This window comes from Rhyacophila brunnea, unplaced genomic scaffold (genome assembly GCF_057557595.1).
Source record: "Rhyacophila brunnea isolate RB1 unplaced genomic scaffold, BYU_Rbru_1.0 scaffold_7, whole genome shotgun sequence".
NCBI classification, from domain to species: Eukaryota; Metazoa; Arthropoda; class Insecta; order Trichoptera; family Rhyacophilidae; genus Rhyacophila; species Rhyacophila brunnea.
In genome coordinates, this window is record NW_028233339.1 from 44,528,546 (window position 1) to 44,553,889 (window position 25,344).

At 32.7% G+C, this 25,344-nt stretch overlaps 3 protein-coding genes across 3 annotated transcripts; 2 read left to right on the forward strand and 1 right to left on the reverse strand.

The window, feature by feature from the left end:
- The first annotated feature begins 361 nt into the window (after positions 1-361).
- Positions 362-3,145, forward strand: LOC147064953 (uncharacterized). The gene is made up of 2 exons (XM_085958341.1): positions 362-450; positions 1,502-3,145. The coding sequence occupies exons 1-2, from the start codon at positions 448-450 to the stop codon at positions 3,143-3,145; spliced, it is 1,647 nt and encodes a 548-aa protein (XP_085814467.1). The 5' UTR covers positions 362-447.
- A 127-nt stretch (positions 3,146-3,272) lies between these two features.
- Positions 3,273-10,129, forward strand: LOC147064954 (uncharacterized). Its single transcript, XM_085958342.1, has 5 exons — positions 3,273-3,607; positions 5,922-5,977; positions 6,835-6,953; positions 8,264-8,399; positions 9,195-10,129. The coding sequence occupies exons 1-5, from the start codon at positions 3,457-3,459 to the stop codon at positions 9,369-9,371; spliced, it is 639 nt and encodes a 212-aa protein (XP_085814468.1). The 5' UTR covers positions 3,273-3,456; the 3' UTR covers positions 9,372-10,129.
- A 7,902-nt stretch (positions 10,130-18,031) lies between these two features.
- LOC147064955 (transmembrane protein 17-like) lies at positions 18,032-24,836 on the reverse strand. Its single transcript, XM_085958308.1, has 4 exons — positions 24,831-24,836; positions 23,088-23,201; positions 21,538-21,868; positions 18,032-18,576 (listed from the first exon to the last, which is right to left on the reverse strand). Exons 1-3 carry the CDS (start codon positions 24,834-24,836, stop codon positions 21,593-21,595), a joined length of 396 nt encoding a protein of 131 aa, XP_085814434.1. The 3' UTR covers positions 18,032-18,576; positions 21,538-21,592.
- Positions 24,837-25,344: the final 508 nt, after the last annotated feature.

A 25,344-nucleotide genomic window follows, 5' to 3' on the forward strand; every position in this document is an offset into this window, starting at 1 on the left:
TCTGACGTGACTAATAAAATGGTACCTAGATGTTTTTGACATAAGTATTTGATTCCAGTCAGTTGCTGTCAAATATCTCAAATATCTGTGAAATTTCCGTACGGAAAATGATTCATTGTTAACTTATACTGATAGGTTTTCCAATTTTCCCGGTCTATTTGAATTTGGAATTTATTGTCGATAATTTATTCGGTGAACAGGGGGCACCGACTTTTTTGTTGCCTGCTTGAATTGTGTTGTTTATCTCTTTATTATTGTAACTTATGGCGGGTAAAAATAATATTGGAAGGGAAGAAAATAATGTTCGCAATGCCGCAAATCGTTAGAAATGTGCGCGCGCCTCGTTTGTCGCCATTTCGCCTCCAGTCGAAGTGAAGCGCGGGGGCGTCGCAGCGGTCGCCTGTCCAATATCTACACACGATCGCGGTGGCTAATATCTCTTCAAAAATGGTAAGATATTCACCCGTAATCATTTTAATTCGTACACAAAATATCCCCATTTAATTCTACGCTATTTTCATGAAACTCCGGTGTATTTATAACATGTCTTGTTTATTGGCAATTATTTATCTGCAGTATCTAATAAGTACCCAGCGAAATGTCAGAATGAGCTTGTGTTTTTCCCCGCTAGATGTACTTACTGTACAACAATTTCCGTGAGGCACGATCAAAATAATAATGACGTTGTTTACGCAATTTTATCGCTTCGTTTTGTTATAATTAAAAATTCGGTAAATGTGCCGCAGCTGCCGTCATGAGATTTTATAACTTTCTTTTTAGACCAAACCAAACCTAACCTAACCTAACCTAATATATCGATGTTGATCTGACATAATAGGTATAGTAAATTTTTCAGGGGGTTCAAAAAACTGTTTTTGTCGGTATCAGTTTTATTTTTATTTTTCAAGTGAAATGATTTAATATCAGTAGGTACTAAAACAATGATTTAAAAATATATGGAAATTGTAATGTCATAATAAAATAAATCAAGCAGATAATATTTATTTTTAGTTTCTTTCTTTTTAGACACTTCGATGCAGATAGAAACTATTTTCCACGTCAAATTTGAGCACTTTATGATTATTTTCGTAGAACAATAATATTTCCATTCGATCCGTCGCCAAATTTTGTACAAAATACACCGATAACCCAGAATTCGCCAAAACTGCAGATATATACTATTGTCAGATCACCGTCGATATCCTAATCTAACCTAATCTAACCTACCCCAACCTAATATTATCTTAGTTTGTGATAATGATGCATCAAAATATAGGTATGAAAATTTTTTAAATTCAAATTTTAAATTAACAATTATTATTGGATCGAAAACCATATGCGCCGACAGAAAAAAGGTAGGTATTTATTATAATTATTGTCTACATGGAAAATTTCTTTTCGTAAAATAAAAACATAAAATCTCGCATCTGCGGCACAATTACCTAAAATTCCTTTAAATTATAACCTTGGATATTCAACTAATGTTGTTTTCGTCTTTCAGGTAATGGATATCTCCGCCCTCAATAATAATGTGCTGAAAAGCAATGCGATTTCAGTCACAAATGCACAAGATGAGGATTCGTTTACGTATTCGCTAGTATTACTGAAAGGGTATGTCGCCTGGCGGAATGAGAGAAGTGAAGAAAATAAAATTCTATCAACGGTCACTCATAATGGAGAGCAATATACAGCCGCATGGGATGTTGTCAACGGAGAGTTCAAATGCGTCCTCGACTTGAAAAGGGGGAGGAATCAAGTCACGCTACAGTACGAAGACAGCACTCGAGTTTTAGTTTTCGAGTACGCTCCGAGGAAGACGAACCTCAGAGTCACCCCGGTGTATATAATATGCCAGGGTCACGATGGAAATTTTCAGAGCCCAAAAGATATGGACAGTTCTGTGGAGAGCGCCTGCTCGCGGATCGCCATCGGAGCCAGACTGATCCAGTGCATCATGGCGGAGAAGCTCTTCGAACTTGGATTGGGTAGAAAAACGTTCCAACTTGAACATGAGATCAATCCAAAGAAACCAGAATGTATCGTCTTCCGCAGTAACTTGAACGTGAACAAGGCTCGTAAAATGAAAGAAAGTGAACTGTGGGGTCATTTCGGTAGAGAGATAATGCTTTCCGACCTGGGAAGCAATGAAAGAAAATTTATGGCATTTATTTCTTGTACTCGCTTCAAAGGTATGGATAATATAGACAAAATTCTCACGCACGAAGAAATCGTCTCTATGACCGAAGGACATGCGGCTTTGGGCGGCGGAGGCTTGGCCGTTTTTGGATCTGCGTGTCTTTACACCTGGCCAACGTGCGTCGAAGATATAGTTTCCAAATTCTTGGACACCACTATCATTGACGCGAAGCGATTTATGGACGACAGCTGTTATCGCGGTACAATCGGAGGATGCTTTGCAACGACGCTCGGATCAGTGTGTCATGAATTGGGTCACACTTTTGATCTGGGTCATACGAAAGACGGCATAATGGGTCGAGGATTCGATCACGTCGACAGAGTGTTCACCGTGGGAGACCGCCGGGGATTGGTCTACAAAGATGCTAACTTAAATTTCAACGGGAAACCAACCCAACACACGACCGTTTCTTTCACGAGAAATATCAACGTGACCATGAACGTCGGAGAGCCTCTGAGGACATTAGGACCTCGCAGCAAAACGACTCTTGGAAACTTCGCCTGCTTCAATGACAATTCGCGGCGAGGTCCAAACATCACCCCTATCAATCGGCCGCCTTTCAACTCCAACATGAACAAGAGCTACGACTCCAAAAGAAATTCTTTCATAAGATCAAGCAACGACTACACTTACTGGACGAAGAGCTGTGGAGTGTTTTTAAGTTACCACAGATGGTTCAACAATGAATACGGACGCGAAAGAGAAGCTATCACAAGATATCTGAAATTTGACAAAAATAAGATGATGATTTTATCTACCGCTGGAATCAGAGTCGTGGAAGTACGCGAGGAGTCGACGGGTACCGTAATCGACTCGTACGAATTCACGGATACAAAACCGGAAAAGCGGTTCCTAGTCCCCTTTACCTCGGCGGCCAAAAACAAACTGCTCGTCATCGTCGTCGAAGATGACTTGGGCAACGTCCTCAAGCAGTTATTTTCGTATTAACCAGTGCAATCTATTCATTGCTTACTTTAAGTTTAACTAATGTTAAGAGCGATCGACAATAAGTTAGCGCCAAATATTAGATGCTAGAGCTTATATAACCGAAAAATGATGACTGTAATCTTCGTAACGCGAGTGATGTTACGATAGTGCTTCTGCTTTTCGTCGTGTATTGGCTGGACAATCATCGTGACCACGTGATCATAGCGTCATCACGTCAATGTTGATTTTCTCCAGCTGTCAAATCAAAAGTTGTTTTTCGCGTGTCAAAGTGCGAGGATAGTGAGTTATTATGGTGAATACGTGGATAAAACATGATGGCTCCTACGCTTGATTGTGGTGATTCTGCAAAAAGTGGATGTAACCACTTTAATACAGTTCAGAAACCTTTTCCGGACCTACGCGATGGAAAAATCGATACGGAACAGTTTATCGAGGCGGCGAAAGGCGTTGTGATTTTAGTTGGTGAGTTCATTTTCGTGAAATATTAATTAAAACAGTTATTCTATCATTATATAACGATATCTCACACTGTTATTGGGAAAATTATTCACAAACACGCCAAAGCATCTGTCAACACAACTGTCAAAAATATTAAGATTAATATTTTGTAGGTATTTAAAACAAATTCAACAATTAGACGTTTATAGAACAAGCGAATTTTCATGAACCTGAGATGGTAAATGTGCCGCAGATGCCGTCATGAAATTTTATAACTTTCTTTTTAGACCAAACCAAACCTAACCTACCCCAACCTAATATAATCTTAGTTTGTGATAATGATGCATCAAAATGTATGAAAATTTTAAATTAACAATTAAGTATTGGATCGAAAATCCTATGCACCGACAGAAAAGGGTATTTATTATAATAAATGTCTACATGAAATAAACAGTTTTTGTAAAAAATATAATATATATATAAGCTCACGACAGCATCTGCGGCACAATTATTACCCCCGAGATTATTTTGTCTTTTTATTTACTTGCCTATCTCTCAATATAATGTATAATTCTTTGTTGTTTACATTTTTGCTTATTTATTACTACTCACTCTTTTCGATTATCGATAATCGATTGTTTTATTAGTGAACTTGAAATCTAATGTTGATGTTGAATGTCATTTTAATGATGAATAATTATTTCCTGTTCAACTTGCTCCAACTGCGAACAACTAAGTGCTACGATTTAATAACCAGTCATTAAGTAATATTATGTTTATTGTATAAAGCCGGCTACAGATATAACTGCATACGTGAGCAGTATACTTGGTACTAAACTTGTGAATACACGCTCATACTATTCCCGGTGAGGTCACCATACATTTATAGTATGATTTTCTCAAAGTCTGGGTTGTTTGTAATTGTTTCACTTCTATTACTTACTTACTACATTACTATCATTGGGACTCACCGCCTGTTGTAATGTTTTTTGTAAGTTTTTCTAGCATACATATTTATTTATAGACAATCCATTGTGAACTCTAAATATCTAAATTATCGACTTACCGACTTTTGTATTTCTTAAATTATTAATGTAAATAAAACGCAATTTTATTGTATTAATTCCACTTTTATTAGATGTTAACTGGACCAATTTTGTCCCCTCAGAGCGACATTGTCAACTAGTGCGCACTATAAAATTGTGTTTTATTTAAATAAAAATAATACATTGCATTTCTACGTGAATTATTGACAGTTAGCACCACCACCGTAAAAGATATTTGTTATGTAACAATGTTTGTAAACGTTTCACTAGTCTAAGGTATCAAAAAAAATAAGGTAAATAGACCATACTCTGTATCGTCAAAGAAATACTTGAAAACAGCCAACGAAAAAAAAACAAATCCAACCTACTAAGTCTGTAAGTAAGAGATGGGTGGAGGTAGGGCAGTAGGCTGTTAAGATCCTCGCCACTGCTGTCTTGTTTCAATAATGAATTATTAATTTAATTGGGTAAATTTATAAATATATTATTGAGTTTTTATAACTTTCTTTTTAGACAAAACCCAACCTAACCTAACCTACCCCAACTTAATATAATCTTAGTGTGTGATAATACATCGAAATGTGTGAAAATTTCAAATTTTAAATTAACAATTATTGTATCAAAAAGCATCTGCGCCGTCAGAAAAGGGTATTTAATATAATTTCAGGGGTTATCGCAAGACAATGATATGCCACATAATTATGAATTTGTTGATTTTGAATAAAACCAATTCCCAGGGCATACACTCACGTTTTACTTAAGACACTTTTTTAAAAAAAAAAAACACAGATTTCTCAATAATCATGATCAATGTGTAGTTCTTACAAATTCAAATTTTGCTATAAAAATAGTTAAAACAATAATATGATATGCCATGCCAGTCAAAATTGATATCGGTCAGTCATCCACGCCTTCTGCTCCAAAATAGAATAATTAGATGAGAGATATATCGAACATTTTAATGAGGATAGTAATTTTTCCTGTTTCTATAGTGAACGAACAAAAAAATTAAATTGCTCGTATCTCCAAACTATGTTTCTGTGGCATATCATTGTCTTGCAATAACCCCTTCAATTGTCTACATTGAGTAAACTGTTTTCATAAAAAAAAAATTATAAAAGCTCATGCGGGCATCTGCGCCACTATTTTCTGCGCTACCATCTTTGGCTTCTTGATGTGTTGTCAAAATTAAATTAAAACCACCATTTTGACGATACGGGAGTAGGTACTTTTTATCTACCCAAAATAATATTTTCTTTTATAAGTACTGAATAACATGAAAACTATTCCAGAAAAACTGGGGAAACTCTTTGCTCCAGTGAAACATGACATGATGGGAAATGTAGAGGTGAATAATTTTATTTATTATATGTAACATTTGCTGTTGTATTTCTGTATATTAAATAATAATTCAAAATATAAGTACAAAATATAAATATATCATGCAGAATTTTTTTTTTAAGAAATATAGGCTATCTGCAGCCATAAAATGAGTAATGATGAATGCTTCTTTTCTAGAAAAAGATGGTTGTATGTATTTTGTATCAATTGCTTGTATTTAAAAACTGTTTTGTTTGCTTTAAAATCATTAAATATATTAATCGATACCATCTTATTTCAATAGTGAAATAACCCAAAAAATCTTGTTCCAAGATAACGGCATTTGAATTTTTTGCAGAAATTATCATTTTAATTTTAATGCCTTTTTTTCAAGGAAAATGTATGTTTTTTATATTTAGTTTAGTGGAATTCAGCAATGCACAGTGAAATTTTACAATTTAATAAGGAATTAACCCAGAAATTCCACTATATAACTGAATAAATAATTAATCTCAGAAAGGGTTTTTCGATTTTATGAGACATTGAAGAAATTTTTGACTCTTTTTTTTGCTGAATTGTAAAGAAAAAACCTTTACATCGAATGGCATTATTAACTCAAAACCTTGAAATTTTGAGTTGTTTCCTTATTGAAATGGGGTATCGATTTGAGCGATAGGCTCAAAAACCAATTGTAGGTGGAATAAAATCAATAAATGTTGGAAGTAAATAATACTTGAATGTATAGCGTCTAACACATTTTCAAGCTGATGTGATTATTAATACTTGTGCCGTTATAGGAAATTTGACAACTTTCCACTAAATGGCTGACAATAAGTCAACAAAATTTGATATAAAAGGAAGTATTTTAGTGTAATTTGTTTTCAGAAAATAACGAGGTGCTACCAATCAAACACTACAAAGAATGGAACTCTACACGACATGGTACTGTCAGAGCAGGCTGAAGGTGGAAACCTCGGTACGGGCGGGCTTTTATGGTTTACTAGGTATATGTATACCCAGTTCATAGTAATAATTATTGAATTAAAAACAAAACAATGATTTAAATATTTTAAAATTGTCATTTTACACATTACTGTGTTTCTCAAGTCACCAATGTATGATAATACATAAGCCGGTGGAAAAGACTTCTAAAGAAGAATTCAATTAAGAGTTTGAACCATGCAACCTCTTATTAGTTTAAGGGTGAAGAAGCGACATTGGGCCTAGCTCAGTCCCATCCAGAGAATTTCAGCCGGGCACGCTTGTTTGATCAATAGACAGTTGGATTCCAGGGCCTCGAAAGGCCACAAAATACCATCTAAAGGATGTATATAGCAGAGCTACGAGATGTTAGTCTGACTTGGGAAGATGCAAGGATACTGGCAAGTGACAGGGATTCTTAGAGGCATGGTATCCAAATGCTCCAACTAAGAAGGAGAAGAATTTTAGCACATCATCAACTTAGTGCGAAAAGGCGTTAACTTTACTATTCATATATTATAATAATGGTCTCTAACTATGGTATAAATCGTTAATACGAAATGATTATTAAGATCTGTTTATTAAAAATCAGATTAACATTTAACACTCCGTCCTTCACACATACTACATCGAGGGCACACATTGACAACAGTGTTTTTCTTGCCAGATCTACCATTTTTCACTTTTCTTCCAGCTTGCAGCTTGAAGCATTTTTTCATATTGCAACTAACTTTAAAGGTTTTATATGAAATTGCTAGGTTTTGTTAATATAATTAAAAACTAGCCATGCGTTTACATGTATATTGAAAAAATAGGATTATCTTACAATGTTCATGAAAGAAGCTCTCACATTTTCATAATAACAAAAAAGGCTCCTCTAGCTAAGAAAATCTAGCATTTTTTCCTGCCTGATGGCTTCTTTTCTAACCTCATCTAGCATATTTTTTGACGAACATTACGTAACGAATTAAGAAACGTACGCTCACGATGGCCGAGCGACTTATGCATCAGTCTATAATATTGTGGGTCCCAGATTCAAATCCTGGGTCTGGCAAAAGTACACATATTGTTTTTCAATTTGTGTATGGAGTCAGAGAATAGACCAAATATTCTAAATTTCTCATAAAAACAAAAATCTGTTAATGCAAATCTCTACCCTGTGGCCCATAATATGATATTATTAGGATCGGACATGGTCAATGAGAAGAAAAGAAGTAACGAGGGCTGCATTATTCATCAATAACCTCCATCCACTGGGCAGATTCACTGGGGTTTCTTACAGCGTAATTTATGTGTTTTGTTGTTGGTACTAATTTTTTATTTTTAATTGCAGAGCTCTACATTTTATGGAAACGTTCTTAGGACTAATCTTAACGACAACCAATGAAGATATTAAAAAAGAACTCTCACAGGCTTATACGTTAACGGTTAAACGCTACCACGGATGGGTGACTCAAAAAATCTTCCTTGTAAGTAATCTATTTTCTCTTCTATTAATTTTATTTACCCCCTAATATTTTTTAGGCAGATAAAGTGCACTTTACTTTATCAGTGACATCCTTCGGAAACATGAATAACATTCTTCAAAAGTGGCACAATTATTAACGTAAAATTCTATAAATTCTATACCTAACCTGTCTTGAGTTAGGAGAGAGCGTAACTATCTTTATAACTAACCAAGGCTCACTTATGTAGGATGCCGACGTTACGTTAAATCGAAATAACGTCTTATAATCAGGTTGAGTGCAGTGATGGATAACTATTGGTCGTCTCTCATGCGCTTTTGCATCACTCCAATCAGAGTGTCTGAGTGACTGGCAAAAGCATGTTTGAGTTTCTATACATTTTCTCAACAAGTTTTTTTTTCTTTGGCCGGTGCTAAGGGTAGTTATGGCACTAACTGGGGTTCTATTACTTTAACTGGTATCAACCCCTACAACTTTTACTAATTGATTAGTGTTGAATAAAAAATGAAAGTTATAGTTTGACAAAATCACAGTACCATACCATATTGGATATTGTTTCAAAAATGTCAATATATGCAACTGATTATATGCATGAATGGGCACTATATATCTGAGGCACGAACCAATGTGAATAAATACAAAATTCTGTGTTGGATTTCATAATATTAAGTGCTACTTCTGTTTTTTCGCCATGTCAAGTTGATTGATTTAAAAAGATTTGTAATATCTAGTAAATCAATTATACTTGTGTTGCTGTTCCTTCATGAGCAGAGATATAAAAATTTTGTTTTTACGCAGCTTATTTGTGAGATGTGCCCGAACCGATCGCAGTTTTTAAAATCCCTGGGAAACGACACAGACACCGAAGGCTTCTACAAAGACATGGACGCCTTCAATCAGAGATTGCGAATCAACCGAATTGAGATTCACCGCTTCTACGCTGACCACAATCTAGAAAATAACGCAATCGTTTAATAAATTAAATTCTGTTATTATTAATATTACATTCGTCCTTTCCCAGCGAAAATTCACCAAATGATTATAATTCCTTTAAACGTGAACATTCTATGAAGCTTATAGTGTTGACAATATGTTTCTGTAATAATTGACGACAGCTCTTAACTATATATTTACATGAGTGAGTTATATACATTTCATATTGACTTGGCATTTATTTTATGTTTTAAAATATGTCACTTGTATTATCCTCGCTATAAAATGGGTAATTACGTGTACATACCATCCATAAACTTCTACTTTCATTGCATCAAGTAATATTGTATCTTAAGGTGTGAGATATTTTTCTCTCGTAAGCCCACAGATACATTTTATTATGAAATATATTATGTCATAGTGTATGTATATGTGGTAATTATGACACGTGTCACGTAACTCATCGGCAAGACCTCAGATTTTTTGCACCTAAACATTTTTCAATTCTATTGTCGAAAGACAAATATAAGAAAGGTAAAATAATTCAATGAAAAGCTATCACGAGATAAAAATTTCGCCACAGTTTCGATTTAATATCATTGTTGGTTGATAAGTCTACGAGTTATATAAGTCTAGTAAAAAATCCCACTGAAAACAAATGACTTGGTATTTAAGTCGAAATTGAGTACATACATCCGAGTCAGTCGTAGTTACATACCGCAAGATATAATATAATATTACCTAATTGGTGTCTAGTAAATATAGCCTTAAAGTATTTTTAGTGTAATTTAAATTGTAAAAATGAAAACAGTATGTGGTTTGTAAAACTTAATGCAAGATCTTGTCTTCTTTTACATAAATATGATATGTTAAAATGAATATTATATAATCTATACTAAAAGAAATGATAATTTTTCAATATATATGTATTTTTTCTTTCCTGTACAAATTTTATAATTACATTTATGTTTCTCTGTCTTATATCGAGTGCTTAAAGTCAGACGTTATCTACAAAAAATGTTTTTTTTTTTTTTTGAGATAACGTTATTTTACATTTACGGCTACATGATAGTCAAACAACGTTATGTCAATTTTTTCTAATTTCTTATTAAATCGTCAGTAAAGTTTAACGCTAACTACATAAGTAACCCTTGTTTTCATATTTTTTTAAAACTATCCCTATAAATTTTAACATCATCATAAGCAAGATAAATGTACAACACACAATAAATTATAAAATATTAACATTAGGTTTTAAATAAACATTTCCCTTGTTGAGTAACAAGAATCTAAAATAACGATTTTTGGCTCTCTTGTAAAGTTGCACTTTTGTAGATAGTGTTGTTTGACACTAAGCCCTCGATATATCGTCACCTCAATACTAAAACTAGATAACTCTGATTTGGTGATTGTTGGGAAAATGAAATTTAAATTTTACTTGATTAACTTAAATCTAGGCTAAAATTATTATTTAAAATAAAAATGGAAAATTGTGCTCGTCTAATTGGGAACAATTAAATAATGTTCAATTGTATGAAAAATATTGTAGATATTTTATTTATTTAATGCATTTATGGTTTCAAAGTTGTGTAATATTTTCAAACACAAAATAATACAGTTCCCATTAACTTCTGACTTATCTAGTTTTGTCGTATTGTTGAGAAAGAAATGTCGAATAATATTGAATAGCTAACTCAAAAACAGTGAAAATCAAGTTATCTAGTTGGAGTATTGAAGTGACGAAATAAATTATTAACGTCTTATTTGTAAAATGATTTTAATAATATTAACGGACAGATTGGGCAGGATAAATATTACACGATTGGTTTTACGCTAGCCATTCTAGCCTGTTGGCCTATAAAATTATTGTACTATTTCTATGTATGTATGTGAATTTTTTTAATTTTTCAAAACGTGTATAGAAATTTTTGGTGCTAAATGTGACGGAAAAGATTTGCTTACAACTGTTGAGCTGGAAACTTAGAACTGACCACGTTTTGAATGATTTGGAGCGAAATGAAACTGTCTCACTATTGGTGTCTATTTTATCTCTTTCTTGCCTTGTCTCCGAGTCCTGGTTGGATAGTCGCCTAGATCCCGCTTCAATGTCGTTATATAATGCAATCTCCAAACAGTTAATTGCTAATTGCATACAATAGTCATTATGTTTTATTTTATGAAATTTTATGAAATGGAAATATTTACACCGCTATAAAAAAAGACTATGACAATGCAGTATTTACGATGAATATTTCAGCTAATAGGTATTATTAGCTGTATGCCACTTTTCATTTAAAACAGATAATGTTTAAAATGATGATTTAGCGATGCCGTATTTGATTCTGTCTATTTTAAATAGAAGCAATTGCCTTATTATACCTAATACTGACCACAGTGGAGATAAAATCTCAATAAATTTACCATTTTGAATTGGTTCAATTGTACACTGGACCAGTCTCTCATAAACTTGATTTATTCCATATCGACCGTGTTTAAGAAAAAGGATGTAACCCACACAGAACAAATTTTACAGGAGAGGCAAAAAACGTTTTTTGAATGATTTTGGTTTAATATTGATAAAAAAAAATAGGCACAGACATTGGGTGCATAATTATTGATGATTTGGTGTAATATCTTTTCGATCTACTTATAATTAAAGAAGTTATTACAGAAAATCAATAAAATTGAGGGTAAATGCTTTTTTCCTTAAATTAAAATTTAATTAAAGCTCAATTAAAACCTGAATTTAGATAATAAATTGGCATTTGCGGCTTACTTCCTTTTTACAGAACGTGTATTTATTGTACGACAACATGTTCTTGGCTACGTAAAGGAGGGCGCTGTTGTTGACTAAATGGGAGGAGCTTGTTAGCTTATAATGGAAGTGCGGCTAAAAATGGGAGGAGCATGTTAGTTCACAGTTTTAACACGTAGCCAAGAAGATGTTGTCATAGAGTGGTTGTATACATTTTTAATATCTAATAAAAGCACTTTTCGACAAATCAAGGGTTACGCCCGAACACCTAAACACAGTCGATATAATATGTATTATATTTTACCTATTTATTCTTAATTGTTTCACACAATTTTTTCTTCACACTATATTATTTAAAAAAACAAGTTTTCTTATTCAACGAATAAGACATTAGATTTGAGAATGTAACAATCTATATATTGAATATTATACATAATTTGAAAACATCTCATGCATATACACACTAGATAAAATTATTTTGTAGAAAAAAAATACAACATCCGACGGGACTTGAACCTGTATTTGCTGGATTCGCGTCAGTATGCTTTTCCAATTGAGCTATGGGCATTTTAGTTAATTACGACAATTTTAACTAGTAATTATTGTTACATGAAATGCTTATCTAATTGCGTTATAATGTTGGTTGGTTGTTTATAATACAAAACCGATAAATGATTACAAAATATTTTTTTCTAGTGTGTGTATGCATGAGATGTTTTCAAATTATGTATATTATTTGAATTCGTGAGAATTAATTAGTCTCGACAGTTTTACCAGAATGTGAGATGTAAAATAAATAAATAATTACGTGACCCCAAAGGCTAAGTACTACTCAGTAACAATGTATCTCTGTATCATGCAGGTTGTTGTGGTCGACATGATTGACCCATAATATCTGTACCTTAGATGTAATGTGTCGTTTGCTTAAGATGAGTTTTTGTTCCTAAAGTATCATGTCACCTTTCAGAGCCAATTCATCATTTGAATATACAGTAAAACCTCGTTAATATGAACACGGATAATTTGAAATTTGCCGTAATTCGAAATTTTCCCTTTTCGAAATTTTTAAAAAAAAGTCCCTTGAACATTACTTTCATATAAAACCATACCTTTAATTCGAATTTCGTAATTCGAAATTATTTCAGAATCGTGACATGAAAATATTCAATAAATTGTAATAAAGAACACTATTTCATGAGCCAGTCATTGAAAATTGTGACAGACTCTTATTAAAACATCATAAATTACTTATTTTAAGAAGGTAATAAAAATAGTCCTCACATTTTATGACCCATTAACACAAAGGAACCGGAAATTTGGTAGACACAGCTTTGATCGTAAACGATATTAAGGAAATTGAATTAAAAAAAAAAATTCAAAATGTCAAAAAAAAAATTTCAATTTTCGGTCCCGTGGAATTCGTTTTAACGAGGTTTTACTGTATTCATAAGAGAAACCTGAAATTACTAAACCCGAAATGTCGAAAATGGCATACAGTAAACTGATTCTAAGGTACAGATATTATTTTTTGATCGTATTTATTTTAATATAATTGCAACAAACTTGGGCATTAAATTAATATTTATGTTTGATATATAAATATTGTCTAAGTGTTTAATCGTATGCAGCTCTAGATAATGTAAACTGAATGTTAGATATTTTTATTATATCTTTATTTGTCGTGTCGTTTATGGTGTATTGATGGAATCCAATCAGTATCAACAGTGGAATATTTCAGATTTATTTTACAAATGTATGTCAAATAGAATTGTATTTTAGTACATACTTTTTGTTTAAACTATAAACATTTATCTAATTTCAATACATATTTGACACGCATATTGAAAATATTTTACTGTTGGCGACAATCCAGTATGTAGTTAGAAGTGTCTTTAAATTTTATTATTAAAAAGTAGATATAACTGCTTAGTTACTTTGAGACTATCAAATTTAATAATGTATACTCTTGTTTATACAATTAAAATAAGCTACGTAAATGTATTATCATTGCCATATTACTTATATTTTATCCCTTAATGACCTGTGTGTACAAGTTATTCTATCTATAATATAACCAACATTTTATTTAAATGAATTATAAACCATTTTTTTTATAAGATATAATATATAATTGACTTACTAACAATTAAAAGGATACAAGTGACAGTATGTATAAGTAAAAAAATGAATTAACAGCAGTTTTCACAGCACGACATACGTAATTATATATTAAAAAGGATTCAACCACACCACTGCTATGTATGAACAATTATAATTATTTTTTTCCTATCTTGGATTAAAATTCTGAATACATAAAGAAGTCACTTGGCATAGTAAAAATATATCATTTGAGAACCACCCTCATTTACAGAATGCTGAAATGTTATGTAAATTTTATAATCGTATAAATTTATAACGTTAAAGCCGGTTCATGCATCTTGTTTATCTATGTACTTCGATCCTTTTAATTCTCAGTTCTTCAATCTTTATTATTTTCTCTTAGTGTTTTCCTTGTGAAAAAATATTTAAGATAACAAATGAATCATTGCTGTAATATTCGGCAAAATACTTTGGATACTTATGCCCTTAAAAAAAATATCTTCAGGTCGTAAGATCACTTGACGGTTTCTCATTTATAATATTATTATTAATGACTGATATGTTAAAATGTTAGTTTAGCACGTAAAACAGAATTCAAAATAATTTACGTGTGTAGTATGTGTACCAACTATTCCTTCTTATGAGGTTAAATACGTGTTAAACTGTAATGTTTGTTAGCTGTACTTTTAAGAGAATGAATAAAAAGAACGCTGTGAGATTAATAATATTTATTCAAATACCTAAAATAGACTTAATAATATGCCATCATTATATTCCACCAATAATTCGAAACTTTGCATATATAATAATATGATGGATTCGGTCTTTATTTTGTATCAATTTACACAGGAAACAGTATCAAGACTGTATCAACTTTAACTATGGAGGTGGCCATTTGGAGAACTAATCGCGAGTGCAGAACTACAACGTTCTAAGTGTTTATTTTTGGTGAAACAAAAGTAACAATGAGGCAGCTTAAAATACGACTCCATTGTTAGGCTGTCAAAAATAAATACTTGTAGTATAAAGTTGTGATTATATTGAGATGCATGTCGCGTGCTGTCACGGCGACAAATTTATTCTATGGTTTCGTCATTTTGCAGAATATTTTGAACGATCACCATCTCTGTAAATTCTATGATGGAGAGTGCCAACTCTTATGTTTTAGTATTTTGAATTTTTATTCATTATTCATGCTAATTTTCAATTAATTTTAACCGTTACATAGATAATATTTTGAACAGAACCCAACCTGCAGACCATAGATAATAGACAACATTCTTATAGAAAATACATAGTGCCAACCGCTAAACACAAAAAACCCGCAATTTCGACATGAGTCGAAAATGTGTAGGCATGTAGGAAATGATAAAAAACGTTCATTGAGTCATGCAGGTGTCGATGCAGTGCAGTACAACGTGAGGTGACGTCATTGTTGTTCTGATGATTTCGGCAGATTTTGCCAACTGACAATGCTCGTTTAAAGGTTCAAATGTGCTACAGGATGGGAGCATCAGTCTGATAACATTTTACAAGAAAAACGACATTACACACTTATTTCACGTGACGTCACATGATAGTACGCGACATGCACCCTAATATATTTTTCGCTTTAGAATCTTGTAGTATTAGGCTCGCGTAATATCCTCTACATACACATAACCGTGAAATCATTTATTTGTTTGTACATATTTCAAGGTGTTTAAAATTGTTCATAATCAAATAATTTTGATATGTTGTATTAGGACGATCATAAGTTGTGTTACTTATAACCTACTCTAGAAAAACAAAATGGACTCACTCAGCCCATACAAAGCGTTGAAGACTGAGTTTCCGAGACGATAGACATAAATCAGTTGAAATTTTAATATTATACTAATGTCGTAAATCATATTACAATTTCGAAATAAAAAGCCGTAAAATTTATTCATGAATGTAAGAAATGCCTAACTAATTTAATACCAAGTTATGTGAATCAAAAATCATGAAAGTTCAAAGAAAAAAGAAGTTATAACAAGGTGGGGAACTAATTTTTCCTGATTCTAGCAATACTTTAATAATGACACTGACGCGCCACCCTCCTCGTTAAAGTTGTCGCTATCCGCCTTTGCCCCGTTGGGTTAACTTCACACCTGCTGTAGTTATTTTTATAACTAGTCATACTAAACACAGAGAGGGCATCTGCACAATTTATACATTTTAAGATATTGAATCGACGGGTAAATAAACCAAAGATATTTGTGTAATAATTCTTGAGAAAAATAAGGGCACATCTGCTGTTTTGTATAAATATGTAGGTATTTGTAGACTGTTTTCTCCAATTCTACTAAAACTTATATACCCCCTCTGTGCTTAATATGGTGACATATAATTATAATTTATACCAACAAGTACATACAATCAGGGATGTCCAAAATAATTTTTATAAAAAATTCTGTAATTTACAAAATATTAATAAGCAACTTTTATTGTGTTTTTTTTTCTCAGTATGTATAGACTATCTTACTGAATCTGTTATTTTTTTTTTATTTAGTTGTAATAATAAGTCTTTTAATGTATAAATACAATTATTATTGTAATAATATTTTCATTGCATAAGTGAATAAAAATTTCCAGCACTGTATTACATATTTATTTTAATATATACGCCACGAAATATAAAAATCACCTAATAGATAAAAAAATGAAAATATTTTTTTGTGAATTAGATTAATAAATTATAAGCAGAAGTATTGGCAGCATTCAAGTATTGATTACAAAAAACATTAGCCGTTAAGTGTGTAATACTGTAATACAATTTATTTTATCCTTTTCAAATAGACAAGAATAGCGTTTACTTTTTAATCTCGATAAAGCCTTATAAATGACTAAACAATTTTTAGGTTAAGTATAGAAAAAAACCTATTAGCTTTGTAAAGTGTACCATTACAATGTAATTCATTGAATTCTTATAATAAATGACCCCATTGGATATTGTGCTCTTAATTTTGTCTTACATTAATTATGACTAAATATATTATTCCTCAAACAACCGCGTGTTTTATTAATCACATAATATCGCACCCTCGCAACTAAACCGCCACAAGTCCAAATTTACGTGTTTTGAGTTAATTACTATGTTTCATTGTCTATCGTTCATAGTATATGTACCGAAAATTTCATATCTCTAAGTCATCAAATTCAAGTCAAAACTTCATTCAATATCTAAACATATTTCAAAAATGCGAAAGGTAAAAACTTCAAAGCTGATTTTCTCTGTTTGACGTTTTTTGGATTGTGGCAGTTTAGTTGCGATGGTGCGATATACTTAATTCAACATTTTTAAATTGGCACATCCGTCGGTGGAGCAATGATTTCAACAAATAGCATTCGAACTATCTACAAAATAAATAGCCCAAAATTATAGTACTAATACTTGTAACAAATATTTTTATGAAAAATAATTCGCAGCACCAGGGGTGCGGTGCGTGTACCACAGTTTGACAAACAACAATCTAAATAATGATTCATTGTGTAAAAAATGTCTACACTTATAACACTAACCTTTATTTCACACTATACGGTTTTAACCGTACGGAAATAATTGAACAGTAGACATCCGAATCGGCAACAAGTTCATGCTGTTGGTTATAATATCAATACGTTAGAACATAAACCACGGAAGTCACGTTTAGACTTTTGTTCAGGAGAGTGATTTTAGTGTAGATTAAATGTTTGAAACTCTATAACGTTTTTAATAACTATAATAATTAGGGTCTGTGAACGGTATCATTCATAATTAAATTTATTTTTGACCATAGTATGGATAGAAAGACCAAATCATTTAAAATTAATAAACTAATGGACTTCCGTGTTTTATGTTCTAACACATAATGTAGAAGTACCACTAAGCAATACTTCACCAATAGATAATACACGGAAGTCCATATAGGTATAAATTATTTTTATTTCCTGTGTATCATTATTAATAATTATTTTATTATAAATACACAAAATATTTCAGTAAGTCTACATATGAAAAGGAATTATATTTATTTTTTTAAATTTACATAAGTACAACATTATTTGAAATTTATTACTTACTGCTCTAGAAAAAAATCAACACAATGAGAATTATTCCTGGTCATTCTCCGGGACATCAGCTGATGAGGAATTATGTGGAATTCTACCAATATCTATTGTTTCATAGTTTGCAGATCTTAACCGGACACGGTGGTTTTGCCTCCAAGATCTGTCAGTTTGGCCTAATAGAATTTCCGACTTGCTTATGTGCCGAATTGCAGGATGCCGATCACATCCTCTGAGAGTGTCCCCATATGTCGGTTGAAAGGGAAGAGCTTCTCAAGTCGGTTCAACCCTCAGTTGGACCGGTCGGCTATTGCGACTTGTTATCTACGAGGGAAAATTTTTCAGCTTTTAAAAAGTTTGCGGCATTTTACGGCGAGCGAGAAGGTCTTTTCTCATCGAGAATTGACTGCAATACAATAGTCTGCCGCGTACAAGTATACAACGCAGATGAGACAGGTTTATTTTGGAAGCTTCTCCTTCGTAAAACATACGTTCATCGCGAAAAAAGTAATGTACCAGGGAGGAAAGTGCTTTAGGACCGCATCACAATTATGCCGTGCTCCAATGCAACCGAGACACATAAACTGAGTTTAAGACTATGACATCTTGAATTATCATAGGTCAAGAATGGACAAAGTAAATAAAACTTGTGTTGTGGTCACACTGGTGACTAGCCATCCTGAAAACATTGACAATTTGACAGTAGTTTGTTGATAAATACAGTAATAAATAAAACAGACAGTTATGGAATCATAGAAAAGGATCTCAGAGGAACACATAAAAATCATAAGAAAATTGATACCGAATTAAAACAATATGTTAGAGATCACATCAATTGCATTCCTATGGTAGAATCCCACTTCCTGAGAGCTCAAACTTCCAACCATGTCCGATCTAATAAGATCATATGGGCCTCCATGGTGTGGCGGTTTGTATTAACAGATTTTTGTTTTTTTTACGAGATATGGATGTCAGCCACTCGCTCAACCTATCAGGTCCATACTCTGACTCATACACAAATTGAAAAACAATATGTGTACTTGCCAGACCCAGGATTTGGACATATGACCCACGACGCCATAGTCCGATGCTTACACCAGACCAACTACCAGACAATTTATTGATGGCTTGAATTTAGATTTAAATTTAGCAACACTATAGGCCAAAGGAAAGTGCCAACAAAATGATCGACCTTTCGTGAAGTTATCTCAGTATTCTACGATCTTTATTACAGAATTTAATATAGGGCGCTTTCAGTCAAAAAAAGATCAATGGTCAGCACAGCATATACAAATTTAAATTATCCACAAAAAGCAAAACATCCCTGATCCAGATATGATAGTTTCATGCTTCGATTTGCAAGCAGTTCTTTCATAACTCTGTGGTGAAGTCTCAAACTTCTATTACACCAGAAAACTTGCAACATATATTTTCACTATCTTTGATATTGCTGAGAAAAAGGGTTTTGTTGTATCTGGAACGAAGTGACTTATAAAAGAGGTTCTAATGAAATTGGTAGTTGTATTTATATACCATTACTTGAAAAGGGAATTCTAAATAAGAATGTGCATTTTTGGTCTTATAACTGTGCTGAACAAAATAAGAATAAATATTTAGTTGCGTTGTATTTATTATTGGAAACAGAAAATATAAAGTCTATAACGCAAAAATATTTGATCACGGGTCACACCCAAAATCAGAGGATTGCGATGCACTCACTCATTGAAAAGGAAAATGCTAAAAGTGCTCCAGTCTTCATACCAGCTCAATGGATACCCATTATAGCCATGGCTGAAAAGAATGGTGGACCTTATAGAGTTCATGCAATGGCAACTGATGATATATTTGACCTGAAATTGCTTTCCGATGAGCTGGGACAAAATTATGTTATAACTACCGTAGGTACGAAGGTAACATGGCAAGCAATCAAAGTCATGCATTTGAACAAAGAATCACGGTATAGTTTTTTCATTAAAACCAATGTTAACGATTCTTCCTACAAGGAAATTAATATAAGGCATCGCATGATTTATCGCATGGTTCCCATGAATATGATAATTTTGCTGAAAGCTTATAATGAGCCACCAGGAATAACCATGCAGGAAAAGCAAGATCTTTTAACCGTATGCAAAAAATTGATACCGATGACGTACCACGATTTTTACAATAATTGAAAGTTGCTAATAGTACTTAAAAGTGGCAAAAAATGACTTGGTTCATGAAGAGAGTGATGGAAATTACTCTTTATTATGTCTTATTAATTCTAAATTATATAATAATTTTCATTACATAATGTGCAAGAATCTTGAATAGGTAATCATAATCTTATACAATTATATTTAAAAAATTCGGTAGGTATGTGATGGCTTTTTCAAAATTTCAAATAACCATTTTGTTTATTATTTTACTTGATATGCATAATATATTGAAGAGATTTTATATTGTTTCATATTAGTTTGTATTGTGTGCATGATGGGTTATTTCAAAATTTATCAAAATAGTCCAATTTTAGACTATGACATTTCAAAAATACTATTAAAAATATGTTTTCTGTATGATTTTTCAATAAAATAATAATTTCATACAAAAATATAAGCCCTGATACATATTGAGCTAGAAAATAGGTTTGGTACATACATTTTTAGATTTAGTTGAGAGGGTTTAAATCTTTGAATCCAATTATCTCAGAATGCTGTTTTTTGACTTGTCATACTCTAAAACCAGGGGTGCGAACTGGTTGTGTCAAGTGATTTACTGTTTAATATTTAGTTAATAAACTTAGTTTATAAATATGTATAATTTAGTAAATACTTGATTTTGATTATAAATAAAACCGTAATTCGCTAGTACAAATTTCTCAATAAAAACTATTTTTACGAAATACCTGTTTTAATTTTTACCATATTTTGTATGTATGCACTATAATCTGCCGCTTTCACTAATTGGACACTTGTCTGGTTTTTGGGGATGGTGGATTACTGAGAGAGTACGTACTATGAAATATTACCCAAAGCATAACAAAATCTCTGCAACCAACATCAAAATGGCCTATATATAGTCACTCAAACAGATACGTAATTGTACACAAAAAAATAAAACATGTGTCTTCAATAATAATTGAATAGGGAAAAGCTGATAATACATTGTTACTTTTACTAGCTATACCTATATTGGTAGATGGAATTTATGGTTTTTATCTGATTTCTTATTATAGGGGACTTCCCAGTCCCTCGCACTTGTCCACTGGCCTTAGTAACCCATTTTACCAGTCTCACAATCAATTACCTGTATAAAATGTTGATCCGCACCAATGAAGGTCTTCCTTCAACATTTTTCAGTTTCATTCTGTTTTATCTTTTTCATTATCACTGTCAACTTCAAGGTGGTTGGGTTTCCTTAAATTAGATATAAATGAATAATACTGCTTGGCCCGTGCGGCGGCATTACGAAGGGCGATAAATCCCGTGGTGAGTTGCGCCAACAGCAATAGTAGCATAATTGTGTGCAGCGTCAGTTCAATCGGCAAGTGCTGAAGATAAGGATTTCCCAGTTGGAAACTCTGCAGGGGTAATTGCAGTAGAACAGACAGCATCCAGAACCCGGCCAACTCTGGTATCTACAAAAAACATTTTATGCAATAACTATTTTTTATAATTATGTATCTCGGAATGCCAGTTCATGGAGGTATCCGACTTTAAAACCAATAGCCTCCATATTTCATACATGGCATAAGATGTAATAATTTATTAAATGTTTATCAATTTAAAAAAATTTTATATAGTCGAACTTGGTTATTACGAGGAAGATGGTAATGACTGAATTTGCTCGTTATAAGCGTTACTCGTTATATCAGAGAATAGGTATTTTTAAATGAGCGGTCACATAACACAAAAAGTCGCAATTCAAACATAAATACACAATTAAAATTTTTCCCCGAAACAAGCATGGTATTCATAAGCTACAAAAGTAGTTGTTTATTGTAATGAACGCTGGTAGGTACCTACCGACTTCACAAACATTGGATTTTTTACATGGAATTTCAACTATATGCGTGGATACTTTATCAATATTGTCGGCGAAACAACCAATTAGATAGGTACTTAGATACTTAACTAGGGTCATAAACGTAATCCGAAACCGGCGTCATCCTGTCCAGTCGGATTTTATTGCTTAGGGTGGAAATGTTTTTAAACAATCGACACATTAACCGTTTTAAGAAAATTTTTGACAATATTTTAGCTCGGTATATCCGATAAGGAGCTCGTTATAAAAGTGAATAAATGTATGGAGAAAATCATAAACTAAAATGTGAACGAAAGTTTCCTGGTTACATCCGAGATCTCGCTATATCCGTGATCGTAATAACCAAGCTCAACTGTAGTAGATACTATTCATATAATTTAATAATGACCTGTTTTGCCTGCTTGGAAGAATATTGACGAAAGCAGAGCTGTTAAATTTGTCAACATAGATTTTCAAAAAATTATGAAAACAAAGTATTCTGTTAAGGGGGACAGTCAACTATAATTATTATGATGAAAGGGTTCGGGGGTTGTATAAAATATGACATCACAAATCCAACAAAATATAAATTTATATTTTCTGAGATTAACATATTATTTCATAATAACAATATACTGAAATCGAACATTTACAATGAATTTGCTGTTAAAAAATAAATAAATTTGTATTATTTATTATAATTGTTTATCTCCCTCCAACAAGTAGTCATCGCCGCTGACACATTTTATCCAAATATAACTACATTAAAATTCAAAAAGCCAATGTATATTATACTAAAAATGCTACAATTCATAAATTTTTTATCAACTTACCCTTTCAGAAAGGTTGCCAATATAACCAAGATATAGTCTAATACACTCTATAGCGGATGTCATAACCAACACGGCAACAGCTAAAAATTGGGTAAGATGGCCTAAATTCTCGAACTGAAATAATTATAACATAATTTTAACAATCTCTTAAATGCTGCGAAAAATAGATATTACAATGAAATGATCATGCATTATACATTACAAAATAGATGAAGTGATCGGGAGAATGGTTAAATCATTCTACAGTGACACCACGGTAACGGCACAAGCGATTTGCAATTGTATTGTTAATGTTTGCTCGTATTGAAATTGTAATGGCATTGTTTATAGCAAACAATGCCATTACACATGCGAATCGTCTACAGTGCCAGCTAAATTTGCTTGTCCGGTTCCGGAATCCATTATTTACAGTTAATGAGAACTGTTCATGATTAAGATCTAACAAATAAAAGTTTTTACATAATCTATCATAATATAATTGAGGCCCTGGGGATTGAAGGAATACGTGTACACTGGTGACCAAGTTGGATAAATTCACCTCAAAGTGAAATATGTCATTTTAAATTATTCTAGATTATTGATTTCAACATTCAATGAAGTCTTATTCTCAAATGACCTTTTATAACTACTTACTTCATGAAAAATTTGATATATATCTTTATGGATATTAATGTTTTTAGTGTAGCCAAAATATTTCAATAACTATTATAAAAACATAATATTTCACGATAGATACATGATGACAGAAAGAGATAAGAGAAAAATGTAATACTAAATTTATGTAGTTATGCATCGTGACTATTTAACAAAATTTGAAGATTTCGTTAAATAGTTTGTTTTACGTTTACGTCTAAAATCTATTGGCGAAGACAAAAAGTAGACGAGGAATTTTAATGACTTTCTATTTACTACTTAGTAGTTGTAATTCATTTTGCTCGTAACATAATGCTTTTTTTGCGGATTGAGAATTGTCATACCTGAGACTTTAGGGCTTGCGCAGACAGAGAGCGGTCGGAGTTCTGCGTTCAACCGACCGTTGACCGCTAACGTTCAGGGACAGCAGACAGGTGGCGGTCAACAATAAGCGTTCCATTTGTTTACAAACGTTGTACTGACACAAGCGCTGCATAATGCCAGACCGCTATATTCCGACTGCGAGTGGAAGTGAGAAAGCACCGCTGTTGCGTACTCACTCCCCCGTGTGGTTTCGCTCTATGTTGTGTGACTGCTCAAATTCCTATGACGGGACTGGACGGGAGGTACGGCGTTCTTTGTAATTCCGGGCATAGAACTCCAGAACTCTAGCGCTCCAATTGACCGGCGCGGTCTGACCGCCGGCTGTGTACCCATACAGTATGAAGTCCATACAGTACAAAGAACGCCGAACTCCGAACGCGGAACGCAGACCGCCTGACCGCGCTCTGTCTGCGCAAGCCCTTATATAAAAATAAAAGAACTCTTTTCTTGTTGGAACTTAAACATAATATACACAATTAAATTATTATTTACGTGTGCATATTTGAATTCTCACCAAATATTAAATCTCTATCTCGAACATATCCGATTCTAATAGGATCATATGGGCTTCCACAGGAGGTTTTTATTAACAGATTTTGTTTTTACGAGAAATGGATGTCAGCCACTTGCTCAACCTATTAGGTCCATACTCTGACTCATACACAAATTGAATAACAATATATGTACTTGCCAGACCCAGGATTCGAACCTGGGATCCGCGCCTACCTGCATCGATGCCTACGTACCTACCAGTGACGAAGGGTGACTTTTGGAAAGAGGTAGGCTATTCAGATGAAAGAAAAAGAGCACACTTGTCAAGTATACTCATGGGAAATAAGACGATAATACAATATTACTACTGATGAATAGGTATGACTGAATTAAATGATAAATAATAATCACAAGATAAAATTATTAATTATTTTTTTAAATATTCTATCTTTATATGACCTGATTGAACAAATAGAATTTTTATTTTTTAATTATCGCATTATTAATTATTATTTGAATGAAGCGACAGTTTCGACACTAAATTATAAGCCTATAGATTCGTATGAATAAAATCAGACTGCCCCGATGCCCTTGAGAGGCAGTTCATACAATAAGCTCGGCAAACAATTATTCTCGAGTGAATTGATATTAATTCAATACTCGCTAGAGGCGCTAGTTTGTCACTTATTATTTATTTATTCTACATTATTCTGACGATAGATGGCTCTCATTTATATTTTTTTTTAAA